The sequence below is a fragment of the Aspergillus eucalypticola genome, assembly GCF_003184535.1.
Source record: "Aspergillus eucalypticola CBS 122712 chromosome Unknown BO83scaffold_15, whole genome shotgun sequence".
Taxonomy (NCBI): Eukaryota; Fungi; Ascomycota; class Eurotiomycetes; order Eurotiales; family Aspergillaceae; genus Aspergillus; species Aspergillus eucalypticola.
The window spans coordinates 175,932-193,863 of record NW_020290289.1 but is presented as its reverse complement, the minus strand read 5'-3'; the positions used below and the strand labels follow the sequence as shown (position 1 = coordinate 193,863).

At 49.6% G+C, this 17,932-nt stretch overlaps 7 protein-coding genes across 7 annotated transcripts; 4 read left to right on the top strand and 3 right to left on the bottom strand.

Moving 5' to 3' along the window:
- Positions 1-47: 47 nt before the first annotated feature.
- BO83DRAFT_399519 (oxidase ustYa family protein) lies at positions 48-1,061 on the bottom strand (the record flags this gene model as incomplete). Its single annotated transcript, XM_025533321.1, has 2 exons — positions 48-724; positions 776-1,061. 2 exons carry the CDS (start codon positions 1,059-1,061, stop codon positions 48-50), a joined length of 963 nt encoding a protein of 320 aa, XP_025387203.1.
- A 420-nt stretch (positions 1,062-1,481) lies between these two features.
- On the top strand, positions 1,482-2,175 carry BO83DRAFT_379148 (uncharacterized protein). Its single transcript, XM_025531433.1, has 2 exons — positions 1,482-1,615; positions 1,674-2,175. Exons 1-2 carry the CDS (start codon positions 1,537-1,539, stop codon positions 1,973-1,975), a joined length of 381 nt encoding a protein of 126 aa, XP_025387202.1. The 5' UTR covers positions 1,482-1,536; the 3' UTR covers positions 1,976-2,175.
- Positions 2,176-2,198: 23 nt separating this feature from the next.
- BO83DRAFT_417841 (arginine permease) lies at positions 2,199-4,255 on the bottom strand (the record flags this gene model as incomplete). Its single annotated transcript, XM_025534779.1, has 4 exons — positions 3,833-4,255; positions 2,585-3,761; positions 2,423-2,534; positions 2,199-2,373 (listed from the first exon to the last, which is right to left on the bottom strand). Exons 1-4 carry the CDS (start codon positions 4,016-4,018, stop codon positions 2,199-2,201), a joined length of 1,650 nt encoding a protein of 549 aa, XP_025387201.1. The 5' UTR covers positions 4,019-4,255.
- A 516-nt stretch (positions 4,256-4,771) lies between these two features.
- Positions 4,772-6,256, bottom strand: BO83DRAFT_379147 (glycosyltransferase family 32 protein). Its single transcript, XM_025531432.1, has one exon. It carries the CDS (start codon positions 6,228-6,230, stop codon positions 4,986-4,988), a length of 1,245 nt encoding a protein of 414 aa, XP_025387200.1. The 5' UTR covers positions 6,231-6,256; the 3' UTR covers positions 4,772-4,985.
- A 275-nt stretch (positions 6,257-6,531) lies between these two features.
- On the top strand, positions 6,532-8,276 carry BO83DRAFT_408837 (acyltransferase family protein; the record flags this gene model as incomplete). The annotated part of the gene is made up of 3 exons (XM_025534085.1): positions 6,532-6,559; positions 6,724-6,795; positions 6,831-8,276. 3 exons carry the CDS (start codon positions 6,532-6,534, stop codon positions 8,237-8,239), a joined length of 1,509 nt encoding a protein of 502 aa, XP_025387199.1. The 3' UTR covers positions 8,240-8,276.
- Positions 8,277-8,703: 427 nt separating this feature from the next.
- BO83DRAFT_362567 (uncharacterized protein) lies at positions 8,704-10,105 on the top strand (the record flags this gene model as incomplete). Its single annotated transcript, XM_025529519.1, has 1 exon — positions 8,704-10,105. Exon 1 carries the CDS (start codon positions 8,789-8,791, stop codon positions 10,103-10,105), a length of 1,317 nt encoding a protein of 438 aa, XP_025387198.1. The 5' UTR covers positions 8,704-8,788.
- A 4,808-nt stretch (positions 10,106-14,913) lies between these two features.
- On the top strand, positions 14,914-16,946 carry BO83DRAFT_339624 (uncharacterized protein; the record flags this gene model as incomplete). The annotated part of the gene is made up of 5 exons (XM_025528552.1): positions 14,914-15,406; positions 15,473-15,555; positions 15,612-16,300; positions 16,370-16,835; positions 16,902-16,946. Coding segments are annotated over 5 exons (1,776 nt in total), but the record flags the coding sequence as incomplete, so codon positions are not given.
- Between the last annotated feature and the right edge of the window lie 986 nt (positions 16,947-17,932).

Sequence of the window (17,932 nt, the reverse complement as noted above, 5' to 3'; positions counted from 1 at the left end):
CATGAACATGATGCTACCATCCAAGTACTCGACCACGCAAGCTATGATCATCCAATGACCCCACTGTCCGAGCCATCATCCGGATTGGACTTGTACCAACCAAATAACTCCTTGAATCGATGCGACATGACCCGGGCCTCTGCTTCGGGGGGTTTTCTAATGGCTGCAAACTCATCCACATCCACCGAGTTCTCCTCCTGCCAGCGCAAGATGGCGTCAAAATCACGACATTTGTGGTTCACATTAAAGTCGGGGAAGGCGTTCAGCTGCGCATCCGCCCAGTAATGGGTGTAGATGTCGACATTAGCGTTGCACATCAGGTTCTGGAGCAGCAGGTAGGTGCAGTGGGAGATATGCGTCCGATGCATGTCAGAGGGCGGGGTTCCCGGCGGCCACTTCTTTCCATAGTAGTGGTCAAAGTACGCTTCACGCCGCAGCCAATCCAGACAATGGATCTGGTGGAAGACATCCAGTCGCCCAATGTACGCCTCGGATCCAAAGCCAAAGCTTTCGGGCCATTTGGCTGCCTGCTCAGGATCCCTTCCCAGCTTGGCCACGTCATCACGACTGATGGCGATGGGGTTAATGTTCGCCAGTCGGTTCCAGGCTGCGTCTACCTCGGGGCTAGGGGGTTGGCGGTAGATGGGAAGGGGGTCTGGCTCCAGCAGCGTCGCATTCATTTTCTTGCTGATGAGGGGTATCTCAAGGCGATCGAACACAGGAGCTGCAACTGGTCAGTAATCTGAGATGACGGTCATAGTCGAGTCACACTCACAGTACTCGGAGGTCTTCCGTAAGAGATGGTTTGGGTCGCCAGTGCCCCGAACGATGCTGACAGTCATGGCAAAGAGAAAGAGTGACAGCGCAAAAACAGTCGCATTCAGCCAGAGGAGCAATTGAAGGCGTCTATTGGAGTGTTGAGGCCATTGGGGTGCTTGCTTCAAGAGAGATACATCGTCCTCGCTTTGCGTATTCTCAGAGACGCTGTAGACCACATCGTCGTTGTCTCTGGTCCCCAGCGGCTCGTATGATGGAGATGCAGCAGGCTTCATTTTCATCATTCTCTGTCAGATTGAGAGAGAGAAATTGGCAGAAGATTGGAGCTGTTTGTCGGTGCAAGGAAGGTCAAATATCCTCGCTACTTTCATCGTGGTCAGCTGAACTGCGCAACACCCCGTGGAAATATGAGGCTCATCAATCGTCTGTCAAGTATGCATTAGTGCTCGTGAACTGTCGCCACCGCAGATGTCATCCAACTACCTTCATTGAGGGATCGCTACGTTCTTTCCTAATTGAAACAGGCGCAGATACTTGCTGCTGTCACAGTCACACTGGTGTGAGCGGATACTACACCTTGGCTGTGTAGCTGTTTCACCCCGCTTGATCACGGGCGATGACCGGGGAGATACGAGCAGCACGACCGATGACCGAAGTCCACATAAATAGGCCCCTTCCTCCTGCCATCTTGATTGTTGAGGCATCTTTTGTTCTACCTTCAAGTCCCCAGCAGATTTCCGGAAGCCCACCTAGTCCACAATGAAGTATTCGCTCCTCCTCTCAGCCATCTATGGACTGTTGTTGAGTCCCATGGCCATATCTGCGCCGACAGCCAAGCGTATGCAACCCCCGGGAAAATTAATAATAGAGAATATTATGCCACTGACACACATCAGCAGCAGTGACCCTTCGCGTCAGGTCGGAGGACTTCCATGCTCTTCGGGAGAGAGCAGGCAACGAAGCCACCGCGTTGTATGGTTATATTGTCGCCGACACCGAGATCGACGACAAAGAGAAGCGCGATGACGAGGCCACTGCGCTATATGCGTACATTGCTGCCGACTCGGAGCTGAACAGGAAACGTGATGACGAAGCCACTGCGCTATATGCGTATATTGCAGCCGACTCGGAACTTGACAGAAAGCGTGATGACGAGGCTACTGCATTGTATGCATACATTGCAGCTGACAGCGAGTGAGCCGGAGATATTAAGCTCTGGTGTATGCTGCTTTGCTGGAGCACATGGTACTGGTCTATTAATCAGGCGCTGCATTGCTTCTTGCGTAATCCTGAGATGACGTGTCATATAATGATCGTATATGTTCCCTCTCCCTGGGTGCGGTACATGTGTTAGTCAATTGATATAGTTTCGTGGGATTTATATGACCTACCTATAAGAACCTGCTCCGTCCCAAGATTGATTATCCCCACAAAATATTCCACCTCGCCCACTTGCTCCTCCGAATGGGTACATTATCCGGATCGTTGCGACACCCAAGAAGAGCCTGCTCCAGCGGTATCTCGTAACTCGATACCGTTTCTGTCTTTTTCCAGAACTTATAGCCCAGATAGAAAGCCAGTACGAGCGGAATATCCCTACCCCTAGTTAGTACAACGACATCCATTGACACAGGATGCAACTCACAAGTACGACGACACAAAACTCGAAGCATCCCAATTGCCATGAGTAAACACCGTGAACCCACCCGTGAATAGAACAATCACACACATCACCAGAGCAAACCAGGATGTATAAACTATTTTCATCAGCCACAATGCATTCCTGAAAAGGTATTGAACCACTCACCAGACCACCAATGATGCCACGGCATCTCCGCCGTATCCAACCCCTGCGCCTTGAACCCCCTCATCAGCCTGATATGATTCAACGCAATCGTGCCCCACGAAATCAATACCCCCGCCGCCGTCAAATCCAACAACCAATTAAACACCGTATAAGCCTCGTTCTGGCACGTAAGGTACGCTAACGCGGACACAGCAATCTGCGCCACAGCACAAGCATACGGTACACCATGTCTTGTCGTCCGCAAGAACACCGCCGGGGCGTGGCCCTTTAGCGCGAGACCGTACAACGTGCGCGTTCCAGCCAGAATACTCTGATTCGATGCTGACCACGCAGATGTCAACACAACGGCATTAATAATCGACGGTACTACTTTAATCCCTGCATCGGATGCAGCGATCACGAATGGACTCTGCGCTGCCGTGCCGGATTCACTGCCCAGTCGGGGATCGTTACTAGGAACTATCATCCCGACGATCAGCACAGCGAGAAAGTAGAAGATAGTAACGCGCGCGAACACGCGTTTACATGCGCGGGGGATGTTTTGTCGCGGGTTCGCCATCTCCGCTGCTGCGATGGTCAGACTTTCCACCCCGGAGAAAGAGTATACGGCATTTGTCGTGACGGCCCAGAAACCGAGGAATCGGCCCCACGGTCCTGAGGCGATATATTGGACAAACGGGCCGGGGTCTTTCCAGTAATGAAACCCGAGACGCGGAGTACCTGAAACGCCGCCGAGGTCGATCACCAAGCCCATGAGGATGATGCCGATGATGAGGAGGATCTTCAGAATGGCGAAGACGAACTCTACTTCTCCGTAGACTCGGATGAAGAGCAGCGAGACGATTGCCGAGATGACGATCAGGATCGTCACCCAGATAGCGGGGTTGAGGGTGTCATTCCAGTACTGGATTAGGACGACAGCCGCGGAGATCTCGCTGGGCACGGACATGAAGCAACCGTAGACGACGTTCCAACCTATCGCGAAACCGAGAGCCGGATCGACGAGCAGCTCGACGTGTCGGACAAAAGAGCCGGTCACGGGCATCAGGGCTGACACTTCGCCTAGGGCAATTTGCACGGCGCAGACCACCAGGCCGATCAGTAGATAACCGAGTAGGGCGCCGAGCGGGCCACCGGTCTGGATGGAGCTACCTAGACCCAGGAAGAGTCCGGTTCCCTGGTGGGTTTTTCAGTACGTAGTACGAATATTGACATTTGGAATTTTGCGAAGAAGGGGGGATGACCTACAATGGCACCCGCGATGGCTATCATCTGGGTATGGCGTTCTTGCAACCCCTTGCGTAGATTCTGAGCCTCTTCATCGTGGACGATACGTGGTGTGCGGTCACCGACTTTGGGGAGGGCAGGCCCTGGTTCGAGGGTGGGCGAGATATAGACATCTGGGTCCTTTTGGGTATTATGGATATCATCCATGGTGGGTTCTCAATATTGAGGCCGATGTGATGAGAAAAAGCAAATAATCCACGATAAGCTGAGTGGTGGGGGGAAATGGCGATCACTTTATGCTGGCGATACCGCAGCAGGTTGAATTGGTGTGATTGGGTCGATAAAGCACACCAGGCGATGGCGACATTCCGGCGCCGCATGGGATCTTTCCTATCACTCACCGATTGTTGATAATGATTAATCCTGTGGTCTTTTCGTCTGCCGCTATGGTGATTTTGGCATTAGTATGTGGATCTGATAGTAGCCACTATGACTAACAAGCAATAAATGTTATCGGGAATCCCGTCGCCCCATCACCCTATATCGTCAGTCTTGGCAGCATGCAATGTTTTCTTTTTCCGACCAGCAGATCCTGCACGCCGTCAGAAACTTCAGGAAGCTGCGTAATCGGAAAAGCAAGTGCTAATTACAACCAAAGAATGAGCGATTGCATCTGATTGCGGTCGCGCGAATGGCGTTTCCAACTCTGATTACGGATTGTCAAAGCTAAGCCCTTCCAATGCTACAGGGCTCTTATGAGCTGCAGCTGGTCCCAATCCCACGGGAAGCCGGAGTTTGTATTCCGGAGCAGTGGAACGAGCAGACGTCTGTGTAACTTGTCGCATTTTCTGTCACGGTCGTCAAGATGAACACGAGAGATGCCTGTAGTTGCCAAGCCATGCAGGCTAAAAATAACTTGACGACGAACGACAGCAGTCACTAGCATGAAGAAAATCAACATCACAAGCAATGAGTTTTATTTCAAATTAACAGCCAAGCTCGGTCTTTTGTTTAACATCAAATCTAAGCCATTATACATCATACGCCATAATTCAATGAACATCAAATACCCTTCCGACCGCCCGAACAACCGTTACTCCAGAGGGGTTTGTCACGTCCCGGACATTTCAAGATCGATAGAAGTCATCTAATTAACCCCCATGCTTTCTTTTCCTCACTCGAGGGCGAGCCCAAGATCTTCGTCATCCCCCGCTAGATCTTCCACGGCCATCTCGGCCTCAGCGGCATCAGCGGCTTGTTTCATGGCGATCTGCTGCTCTTGCTCCTCTGGTGATAGGGCCGCGAAAGCCGCTGTGTTGGCATCCCAGTCCGCCACACATTGCTTATTCCAGTTGCACTGTTCAACTTCGCCGTAGAGAGGGTGTTTGAAACGCGGGTGGGTGTTGGGCCACCCCGACGCGTGGTAGTGGTGCTTAACCAGCGCCGATCGCGCATTGTGGTTACCCGAGTCCGAGTGACCCTGGCCTGCAGCAAAGGCCTCCACTGTGAGCACTAGGATACCACCCACTAACTTTGACTCGGGGATGTCGTGGAACGTCTTCCATGTCACTTCCTGGCCAGTGCGGGCGCTCATCTCGGCCAGTACAGCTTCCGTAAAGGCGGACGGGCCGGTTCCGCTGATGATGTCGTCGAAGTCAAGTTCGAGGTCAGAGATGGGCTTGCCCTGCTTGACAGAGTGATCGTGCAGCCACTCGAGGATGCGGTTCACCAGCCGCATCATGACTGGTTGGCGTGGTTTGCTGATAAAGGTCCATTGGCAAAAGGATTGTGACTTGGGACCCAGAATGGCATGGTCATTGAAGTCGGGTTCGTCGATCTCGACACCAATCACCAGGTCCATGTCCGCTTCGTTGAAGCGTTCGGGGATGAAGCGATCTAATGGCCGCAGGGCTTCGACGTCGATATCAGCGTATACTCCACCGTCCACGTACATTACGAGGTAGCGAAGTAGATCGGCCTTGATGATCTTCGCGGTCAGGGAGCGGTAGGTCTCGACAATGTCGGGACGATTGAGGCCATCAGGCCCGAAGTTTGTTTCAACATAATGTAGGTCGTTTTGATCTGTCAGCACCTCGTAGCGGTATCCTGGATTAATAGAGGTCCAGGTACGCGCCACGTTCAGGTCACGCTCTTCAAACTCGAAGGGATTGACCTTCCATGACTGCCATATCTTGCGGGGGAAGAGCCTGCACTTGCTCTGACGCGCGAGGCTCCCGTGAAACTCGGCGAAAGTGCCTGTAAGCGAGAGATAGAAAACTAGGCAGAAGACTGCCAGGAAGAGCGGCACCACCCGGCGAACCTGTCGTGGAAGACAGACACCGGACATGGCGGGCATGGCAGGCATGGCAGGTATGGGAGTCTTCAACTGCATTGTGACGGACTGGCCCAACTGACCCATGAGGGGGATGAGAGACGAGGGGTTCGGCGGACGAGCAAAAAAAACCACACGCTGCTGAGGGCCAGAATGTTTATGAGCCAGAGCGAGCCGGTCTGACCAGATCAGCTCTCCCCGCAACGCGCGGCCAGAAACCAGCGCCATTCGGACCTGACCAGGGCAGTTCAGGGCATTGCATTTCGAAGCTATATTACGGGCTCCACCCACCTGCGTGACACTAATGCTCTTAGCTTCACGAGGGCCCGGCTGAGAGGAGCCCGCTCGGTGTGCCTGTCGAGCGATTGGGTCGAGACATATCGCACCCATGTCGATCGCATTTGCCAGAGCCCGGGGTTGCTCAATGCTACCTCGGGTCTTAGTCTGCTAGCTCTGTCCGGATGGGAAATGAGTCCGACGCATGTGCTTCTGGGCCAAGACACGATAAGCTGACTACTGCTCTGCAATCTGTCGATCCGACAGCCCAGCTCGGGATTTTGGGAATTCTGAATGTCACCAGTCTTTCCCTCAAATATCGCCCCTCATCTTCAGCCAGCGAGACTCCGTCTTGACGACGCGTTTTGCCCGACTTGTTTTTCACTATGCCCGTCCGCACCCTCTCGCCAGATCGTGAAAAGTCCATTCTGCCCCTCTCGGTGGATCTCCGGAGCAAAGCCCGCTGGCTCAGTGTGCTCCTACCGTCTTTCTTGTCCTGGGGTGGGAGCAGCACTTCGTCAACGGGGAAAGCCCGGCGGACAGCCTACTTAGACGGGCTGCGCGGGTTTGCAGCCTTCCTGGTGTACTGGGGGCATCATGAATTATGGGCACACGATGGCATGGGTGCTGAGCGGATCTTTGAAAATGCGTATGGTTACGAGAAGCAACACTTCCTGGTCGCGTTTCCCGGAATTCGCACCTTCTTTTCCGGTGGGCACTTTGCGGTCAGTGTTTTTTTCGTGCTATCGGGCTATGTGCTATCCGCCAAACCGCTGGCGCTGATCCAGGCGGGTGAATACCTTCAGCTGGGCGACAATTTGTCCTCCGCGCTGTTCCGGCGATGGCTGCGTCTTCACCTTCCTGTTATCGCCACCACGTTCATCTATCTCACCTTCCTTCACCTGTTCCATGTCCGCGCAACTCCCGAATTAAAAGGCACCTATGGTGAAGAAGTGTGGAACTGGTATATCGAGTTCAAGAACTTCAGCTTCATTTTCCGCGGGGGTGGTGAGCCATGGTTCACCTACAACTTCCACTCGTGGTCCATTCCCGTCGAATTCCGCGGATCCATCATTGTCTATACAGCTTTGCTGGCCTTTTCCCGCCTTCGCCGGAACATGCGTCTGGCTGGTGAGGCCGGACTGATCTTCTACTTTCTCTACATTGCCGATGGCTGGTTCGGAGCGCTATTTATCTCCGGCATGCTGCTTTGCGACCTGGACCTGCTTGCGGCACGCGACAACCTTCCGGACATTTTCTTGATGCTGGGACCGTTCCAGGAGGGGATCATCTACTTCCTTTTTGCAGTCAGCATCTACCTGGGCGGCGTGCCATCTCGCACGTGGGACCTGCAGGCGCTGCGGGATTCCCCGGGGTGGTACTACCTGTCCTTCTTGAAGCCCCAAGCGGTGTTTGACTACAAGTGGTTTTATTTGTTTTGGGCGTCCACCTTCATTGTGACAGCAATTGGGCGGATCGGCTGGCTGAAGAGATTTTTCGAGCTACGCTTCAACCAGTATCTGGGGCGGATATCCTTCGCCTTCTATCTAGTGCATGGACCGGTGTTGTGGGTGCTTGGTGATCGGCTGTATGCTGCGGTGGGTTGGGTGCGCGATTCGCATGCCACAAATTGTCCCGGGTGGATCGATCGCTTCCCGCTCCCCCGCACGGGGCCTCTGGGGTTGGAGGTCAGCTTTCTGGCTACTCATTTGATTCTGCTGCCGGTGACCTTTTGGTTGGCGGAGATCGTAACCAAATTGATCGATGAGCCGAGTGTGCGATTGGCTCAGTGGCTGTATCGCCGAGTGACGCGTAGTTGATGCTGCAGTTGCCAGGCATCTCCGAAATGAATGTCTCAGTTTTGCTTCTTCTGTTGGGTAATTTGGTGTAGTCGCCTTTTCTTACTAGTGTGCCGTAAGCTCATCTTAGACCCATCTGCCATTTGCCTTCCTGGTGGATTCGTTGGTCCCTGAGAGGCCCAAGCGACAGGGAGATACCGGTGGGGTTGCCGCTTCGGGACGAGAGACACAGTCCGGCTCTCCACTAAAAAGCAATAGTTCCAACCCGAGCCCTGGCCGGCACCCAGTGGCTTCTAGACGGCTACAACTAGCGCATCCTGATTGACCGTGTTATTTTGCACCTTCTTATCACATGTTGCATCCCGAGTGAAAACAGCAATACGTCCGGATCGGCACGCCACTTACAGGCGGGGGATGCCGTCTTTCCTCTCTCTCTGCTCTCAGCTGAGAGCCTGGCTCGGATGCAACCCTAATTAATCGCGATATCGCAGTCTCCCATTATGCAGACATTAACGGCGGGCGCGATGGTCCCTCGACCAACACCCCTCCCCTCCCCTCCGCTTCACAACCATGCTCTCCCGAATACTGCGCTTCGTGCCTTTAGTGGCCCTACTCATCCTCCTCCTCAGCACCTTTTACTATCTCTATCGTGCCATTCACGTCGACACTCACCCTGATCTCGACCTTGGCCTTGAGACCGCCACCACCACCGACCTCAAAACCCTCCCCGAGAGCACCGCTAGCCAGATTGTCGCCGACACCCACCATGAGATAACCTCCAACTCGACTCCGGAAGGCCGATACTTCCGCATCGACTTCCGCTCCCGACGCGGTATCAACCCCAGCATCATCTCGCACCCTTCCAAACCCAACACCTGGATCATCACCGCGCAGCTTCATGAACCCGGTCGTCGCGAAAAAGACAGCGCCTGGTTCGTCGAACTTGTCTGTGATGCCGTCTTTCAAGACAAAGGTCGCACTCTCCGCTGTATCGATTATCCGTTTATCCTCCCCATTGCCGCAACCGAGGGCAACAACGCCCTCTGCTCCGGACGCCTCGCCTTCTTCGCCCTTAGCATCGGTCCTCACGATGCCCGCGTCTTCTACGGCCCAGACGCCCCGTACACCATCTACGGTTCCAACTCCGCCGTGACCTGCTTTGGCCAGTGGATTCTCGACTTCCGACTCCTTGTCGACTGGCCTGCCTCCGACACTATCACAGACTATGGCTTCCGGCGTGCTACAGAGCTCCAGCGCCCTACAACGGCCCCGTACTTTGCCGTCGAAAAGAACTGGTTCCTCTTCTGGGACCGAGCCGGCAACGCCTATGTTCACTACGATGTGGCACCCACAAGAGCCTTCGCTGCCTTGACCCTAGACGGATCCGTCGGCTCTGATATCGCTCCAGCAGCAGCGAGTGCAGACGCAGCCTGTCTTCAGAAATACCTACCGCAGATGCAAGACCCCGACCACGAATCCATCCACCAAGCTACCAACTCCCTAGCAGTGACGCTGTGTATGCGTGCAGACCCGAACTGCCACCCAGATGACTCGAACACAGTCATCTTAACGATCTTCCAGCATAAGCGATTTGTGGGATTCCATAGTAGCTACGAACCGTACGTGATGCTATTCTCCCAAAGGGCGCCGTTTGAAATCTACGGGATTTCGGATAAGCCGGTGTGGATTCACGGACGGGGGATGATGGACGAAGGGAATCAGACGGAGATGATGTATGTGACGTCAATCGGGTGGAAAACTGCTGGGCAGAAGTATCATGGGTATCTTGATGATGTGATGTTCTTGGCGTTTGGGATAGAGGATGCGGATACAGCGGGGGTGGATGTGGTTGCGGGGGATTTGGTGGCTGGGGTGGGGAGGTGTTGATCTCTTATCTTACTCAGATTATATTATAGAGTGGAGGGTAGATTGTGATGTGATGTGCTACGATGGCATTTCTTATGATTATTACTATGTTGAATGTGATGTTGTACGATAACAGCTCCGCCCCCTTCCATTTCCATCTTCCCTCGGTAACAATTTATCGTAAGATCAGACCCCCAATGCAACCACAGCTTAAATTAACTTGGCAATCTCCGAACCCAACCAGTCCGACCAATATGTCAGGATACATAATAGGCACACATTAGCGTGTCGCTCAGGCCGCTTATCTACCCGTCTCGGTCAGCACTAAGCTGGTTCTGGGCCGTGGAGCTCGTGCAGGTCAGCTGGTCATTGGTAATTTTAGCTAACGCAGTGGTCTGATTGCTTAATTAATTGGAAATGAAGCTTTCACATGCTATGTGAGGCTTACTTTGCTGTTGCATTTCCCGAGGAAAATGGAGTCGTTTGTTCCTTGCCCCAGGGTCTCTTGTTGGAGGTGGCTTATTACCCCGCTTTTAGGTTTTATTTACCTGGTTCTAAGTTTAGCCGTGGAGGGACTGCTGGGATTGCTGCTTGGCACGATAATTGAGACATTGATCTGGGACGGACTTTGCGCGTTGACTCGATTGTATATTGTGTGATTGGGTTCGGATTGCGCAATAAGACCTGATGTGGGACATTGACTGTTGGCGTCTAAAATGGACAATATCTGAGTGAGTCAATATTATGTTGAGACATCTCCCTCCGTCTATCCTCGGGACAAACACAATATGTTATTTTTGGTTCATCATTTGGCTTGTGGACATATTGTCTAATTGGTTATCTGGTTTGCAGCGCTGGCGCTATGGCACCTGGAAAATAAAGAAGGGCCTCAGTGGCCGATATGGACAGTCCGTCTAGTGTCCGGGATGTGTTAGTTACTTTTTGGTACACCTACAACCTCCCCCAAAGAAAGCTCCATAAGTAGACATTTATGTCTTTTCTACCTCGGCGTCCCATAGGTCTTCAATGATGTTTGTACCTAACGCTATTATCAGTACTGCTATCTCCAGTATTCGACCGAGTTACAAACTACACAGCCCGGGTCTCTCGATTTATGGGCAGACTGATTTCACACTCGATAGGGAGCTCAAATGCCCTGTACCCCACAGCACTACTATTACTACGGGGTACATGCTCACTGGCGTTGCAAACACACATATTGATGATGCACCAGTCGGTGATGTGTAATATATCGCCTCCCTGAGCGCTGATTCAACACAACTTCAAGGCTATGTCACTGTTATATCTTTCAGCAGTGGTCTGTTCCATGCGCATGTAAGATGTAGCCCCAACCGACTTAAGACACTAGTGCAGGTACTCCATATTCATTATGGGTTGCTCGCCAGTGGCCCAGCGTGAGCGATTGGTGAATAGTCCACATCTTGGTATGGTTCTAGCTCTTAATGAGTGGTGGAAGTATCAGATTTGGTCGCTATAACATAACGCACGCGTGTTCTCCTTGACGACTTCCGTAGTCCGCAAAATGTATGCCCCATATCTCGACTTAACATTTCAAGTTTCCATCATGCGACACGCATGTACGTTGTGTATACCCATATGACAGGCTCGCGTAACTATAGATATTCCCTCGACGTGCTGGCCACTGTTCCAATATATATATTGAATATATATATAGCGTCTATTCTATCAATAGCCGGGGGAATATGATCCATTCATGTTTTATTTAACCTCCTCTTCTAGTTCCGCCTCAAGTATTGTCATGATTTCATTGTCATACTCACATTCGATATTGAGACTAAACTTGAATTTGCCTTTAGGGAAACTTTTTGTCAAGAGACATTCGCCAGGGTAGTAGCGACGGATCTCCACTTTCCCGGGCTGAATGGAACATTTGGTTGGGAAATTCCCATACTGGGCCAGTTCAGCGCTAACAGCCGAGTATTCGTTCATAAAATCGCAAGGTGGCTGTTGCCTCTGACTCAAGATCTGCTGCCATACTCCATCTCTATAGATCCGTCCTCCCATCAAAGCAGTACATGTGTTATTGAGGGGTTGGTCAATGAAAATTTGACAATTCATTTTCAGCAGATCATCCTCATCATCAATGCCATACATGGTTACTATTTGAATAGTGGCAGGACATCCAGAATCAAACTTACTCCAGGTTGCAGGAAGATAAACCAAAATATGGAGGATTTGCTGTGAGCTTAGCCTCTAAAAGCTCTATCTCATAATCACAGCCGTCGTTGGAATAGGTTTGCGCCACTGAGTTTGTCTTAGACAAAGCGAAAAGAAAGATTCCGGAAGGAATTGATAGTAGAAAAGAGTGGGGTAATATCTTCAATGTGGATGGGTAGTTGATTATGACCAAATGGAGTAGCCACTCCTACGGCACAGTGCTATATATACCTGTCTTATATGGTAAATCTTATATTATCATGCCAAATATCACACGAGTGATCTACAAACTCATGACTTTGCTCTGCTTTTCTGTATTGGCTTGGCTATGATTATCGTCATCATATGACTATCCAGAAGTAGCAATGTTGCAAACAAACTTAGTATGCAAGACGTGTTCGTTGGGTTCGTTGTACAGACCATGATAGATCAACGACGCAGCACCAGCAGTTAGCTATGTGAACCTAATAATATTTTTCTCGAACCTATATACACAGTCAAAGATACTTCAGGTTTCTAGATACAGAATACGTCAATGTTGCAGAAAAGGGGGCACAGAAGAAGCAATACCACACGAAAGACAATTGAACATTAAACATAGGAGTGTGCATGCACTCCCCGCTTTCTTTACCAATCCGAACAGCCAACTGCATCAATATTGCTGCAAAGCTGAGCAGTGCGACTCTACTTGCCCCAAAGAGGTTTTTTATTAATCAAATAAAGTGAATATTATACTTTGTCCTTCACCGTCACGCCCTCGGCTAGCAGATCGTTCAGGGAGATTGACAGATGATCAGCTGAATCTTAAACAGCATGGGCCATGCCCTCAGCTACTCATTTGGTACACGAGCCTGAATAGCAACCATTTCAATCCAGTAAGCTGATCTTAAAGTCTCCAAAGGTTGTCTCACTGCTTTCACAATACTCATCCATCAAAATCGTTTGGCAAGAGCTTTAATATAGTCTAACAAGATGATATGTTCAGAGTAATTTAATAATCAAAAGCCAGCTATTAGAGATTATATTTATCAAATCTATCAGTAGAGTATATATTAATTTTATAAAAGAATGATACTAAACAAAAATATGAATTAAGAAAATTCTATAGAAATATTTAATTGTTTATAATATAATAGGTATATTTCAAACTAAAAGCTTATTAAATATTGAATTATTTAATAAATTTTGTTATAAGATATTAAATACTATTATATGATAGAAAAAAAGTCATTAGACTGGATTATCACTATGATATTATGATGGGATCTACTTGTCAGGATAGACAGCCTGTCGACTAAGTAAGGAATCAACCACTAAACATTGTCACGGTGCGAGCTAAGAGAGCTGTCTGCCGTGGAACCTGAACCTGAACCTGCCTGCCTGAACCCGCGATGTTTATCGATAAAGACTTATATAGTGTGCACAGTGTAAAGCTATCGCCTCTCATCCTGGACCTTTTGCCGATAGCGCAACGGTTAGCCGCTTGGAATGTGCACCCGGGTTCCGCTCCGTGACAAGGAATAGATATCAGGATTTAGAAGAAGTAAGCTCAATCTGCTCTGTTAATATTAAGAATTTGTTTATAATTTTATATGTGGCATGTGGTTAATCTGGGCTTTCATGGAAAAGATTATTCTTAAATGACTAGATAAGAATTCAATTAGTAAAGTAAAAGTGAGTTTCAGCCGACAATAACTAATTAAATCATAGAATATAATATTATTATTACAGTCCAGATTAATATACAACACTTGCGGAGCTTGATGATAAGCTATAATAGTATCAAAAATATTGTTTTTGGGGTGGTGGGTGACATGCCGCATATGCAGAGCAGTTGTAGTTGTCATCCCTGGGTTAGGCAAACTGTGAGTATATTGAACGTCTTGGTATGAGTCTACTTACGAGAAGCTGGCCATTGGTCTGATGCAGGTAGTCTATGGAATTTTGCACCAGGGTTGAGGTGGGAATGCTGCTTCCATACAGTATCGGCCACTTCTTGGAATGTTCAAGATATGTTGTGTTTTGAGATTGGGGTTTCTCAGTCTATCGACATGCCACGGATGCGCGACTCGTTTTCTATGCTGTATTTCCCCACTCCCAACGTTGTCAACTGACCTTCACAGAGTATAGTCTAGCTAATGACGTATTTGACTCCGAAGTCTGGGTGTTTCTTGTCATATTACCACCCTCAACCCATGTAGAGAGCTTCATATGAAAACATCACATCCATCACGGATCATACCGTGGTGTTCCACCTACTCATCTTATATTCGAATACTACCGTAATGAATCCACGATTAGCTTTCAATTATAGCATTGAGCCTGGAAATATCGCGGTCATCCACTTTCAGGTGGAGGGTTTCATCCACTTCCGAGCAATGTTGCATTCCAGCGTCGTCGCCGGGAACATTAATGGGAGCATCCGTAGGGTTAATTCACGGTTTCGGCTATCATTAACTACGTATTCGAAATGAAACCATCGAAGTATTACATCTCGCTATTTCAAATTCCATATTTTGTACCACTTAATAGTCTGGATCGCATCCAGTCCAGGAAGGCTGCTTTTGTTGTCATGGCAGTTGCTGAGATTGAGCAGAATGCCAGCTTACCGGGTTGAAGGTTCTCCTACGATGCAAATGACCGAGTGGGGAGAACGTATCACACGCACCTCGACTGAATGCAAAGTTACAGCGCACATCAATGAGACAGCAGACCGTGCAATCGATACATCGCTCTATCGGCGACAGGCTCTCTTTGAGACTACTAGGCGAGTTCTGGCAAGTGCAGTGAACGAGGGCCTGGCCAGCGCAACTTTAGTGAGGTCTATACATCCAAACTTGGTGTTGTGTCTACGTGACCCAGCTGAAATTGGAGAGTTTTGGATCAAATGTGGTCTCCGAAATTCCGCCTATGTTGAGAGCAAGGATGGGAAAGTCACCGGATTTCTACGTGCGGATGATCTACTTCCTCCAGTGCTCACTCAAGCAGTCGAAGGGGAAGTATCAGAAGAATTAGACCCAGGTGCCATTTGCCGCATTATTTGCCTCTGGCAACCTGAGAATTTTCCGAGTGCCGCCGTAGATACACTTGTCAAGGAAGTCCGGAATTCTGCCGACAATCAAGGTGAGCCTCCAAGGCATATTGTAAACGTCCAATTCTAATATGAGACAGAAAAATGGCTGGAGATAGCCAGTACTAAGCCGACGCTACATCTGAAGTCTTCTTTGTGTGATTGGGAGCAGTCCGTTGTGCTTGGACATCCAACGCATCCGGTGAGCTTTCCACTACCTTTCTCGATCCTGATTGCCTTAGTGTTAACTCTGTGAAGCTACACCGGGCATGTCTTGCTCAGCCGCCTTTGAAGCCCATAGCACCTGATGAGATCCCTGAGCTGCTAGAACCTGAGCTATCGTTTCTATCTCTACCACGATCAGAAATGAAAACCTTCGGACCATACTCGAGTCTACTGAAACCTCTCCTGGAGTCATTAGGCATTCCTAGCCCCGAGTCACCAGACAGAGTGATAGTACCGTGTTTCACCCGCCAGCTTCCGAGCATCCTTCCGCTCTTTCCTGATGCACGCCACATTGGCGCTGTTAGGAGATGCTGTCGTGCGCAGATTTCAATGCGCACTATATCATTCCTCCCTGATGTGGGGTCCCCTTTGCATCTTAAGCTCTCACTAAATTGCCAGATCACATCAGGCCCGAGGACGATTACACCATGGACTGCTGCTTTGAGTCCAGCACTCAGCACGGCGCTGAGAACCGTACTGCCACAAGACTTATGGATCTTTGAAGATGCCGCTTCCATCACAGGCGGCCAGGATGATTTTGATAAAGCACGCCATTTAACATGCATTATACGCAAAAGCCCTGAAATTCAAGCGGAAAAGCTTGGAGAAACCATTATCCCAGTTGCTGGATTATTCCAGAAGCCATATAAGGATCATCGAACATACATGGAGATTATGTTTGGGCTCGACGATCTCCAGAAAAAGCAAACATGGCTTAGAAAGTACTGTTCCCACCCGCCTCGAGCCTGTGTTAGCTCGCTTCTTTATCTAACAGAAGTCCTTTATAATAGATATCTTGCAAAGTTATTCTCTTTGCTTCTGCCACCCTTGGTCCGTCACGGAATTGGCCTCGAAGCTCATGCTCAGAACATTTGCGTCCGCATTAATACAACCTCAAAAGAGGTTACTGGATTTGCTGTGCGAGACTTTGGTGGAGCAAGAATACATCGACCTACATTCTCCCGGACTCGTATTGACCTCAGTACAATTCCTCCTGGCGCTAGCGCTTTTGTCGATGATATGCATAAGGTGTGGCACAAGGTATACCATGCTCTAATCCAGATGCATGTGGGCCATCTTTTATATATGCTAGGCTTGGAATCCCATGGAGGGTGGCGCATTGTTCGAGAGGAGCTCGAAAGAGTCCTAGTCTCTTTGGGCGATCCAGATGCCAAGGCAGTGCGTGACCATTTTATGAATAAGACCATGGCTTTCAAGTGTTTTATGGAAATGCGACTACGAGATATCTATCGTGATGTAAGTCTATTTCGTGATACTTCAGAGGCATATGCGTCGAGTTTGGTTTCGGCTGATGGCGTCTAGTTTTATGAAAGAGAGCTGCCGAATGTTCTCCTTCGGGATGTGCAGCCAGAAGATGACCCTACTAGCAAAGCAGAAGTTTGAAACGCCTACCGAGCCGGCAAGTGGCTTTTCGGACCTCCGCTTTGCCGCATTCGACCATATGACTCACTATTGGACTTGGGACATAATATTGTGCATGCACACCGTTCTCCGCTCATCAAGGCCAGTGGCTCACTGCTCTTAATCTACTACTAAGCTGAACATTCTAACCCTACGAGCCAGAGATGAAACTAGTATTTATTAATAACTTGTTCAGTAATGAAAGTGTATGTGATACGTTGCATTGAACAATGACCTTATTGGCTGGTAGATACCGGCCTAGGAATGAAATGGCATTACGGTGTCCGTCCGTTTAGTATACGAGACGTTATACTGTGTCACTTCATATCACAACCCAGCTTAAAATGTACAGGAAGCAATCCCCGCCATTGTCAAGATTCTCATCCGCCGGAGCCATCTATTACATATAGAGGCTCTGTCAGAACGTCTAGCGTCTCAGAATAATGACCTCCTAAGAGCAGGGCCTAAGCCTTTATCTGCCTTATATATCAGCAGAGAGCGCGCTGGTCTCATGAAATACTAATGCCGAACTGGAGATCGAATCAAAATTGAAAAGGATCTATCGAAAAGTTATGATGCATTGTGGGTGTTTGAAATAAAGGGCTGGCTCGGTATAGTTTTGATTACTTTATCTCCGATTTTTGAAGCTAGCCATGCACCGTCACGAGGACCATCCCGTTGGCGTCATGCGCCGCGGAATACCGGTACCATTCTGGGACACCCGGATCTCACGACACGAGCACCGATATCATAAGAGCTCCCCCAAATGAACAATTTCTGCTTATTCCGAGCCAGCCTTCTGTGCTACGAGTGAAGGTATGAGGTAGATCGTGAAGCAAACGCATCAGGCGATTGGGCTGCCGGTCTCGGAACAGTGAACTGTGGAGCTGAATGATGAAATAAACCTGAAACGCATAGGTTCATTCTGTGCT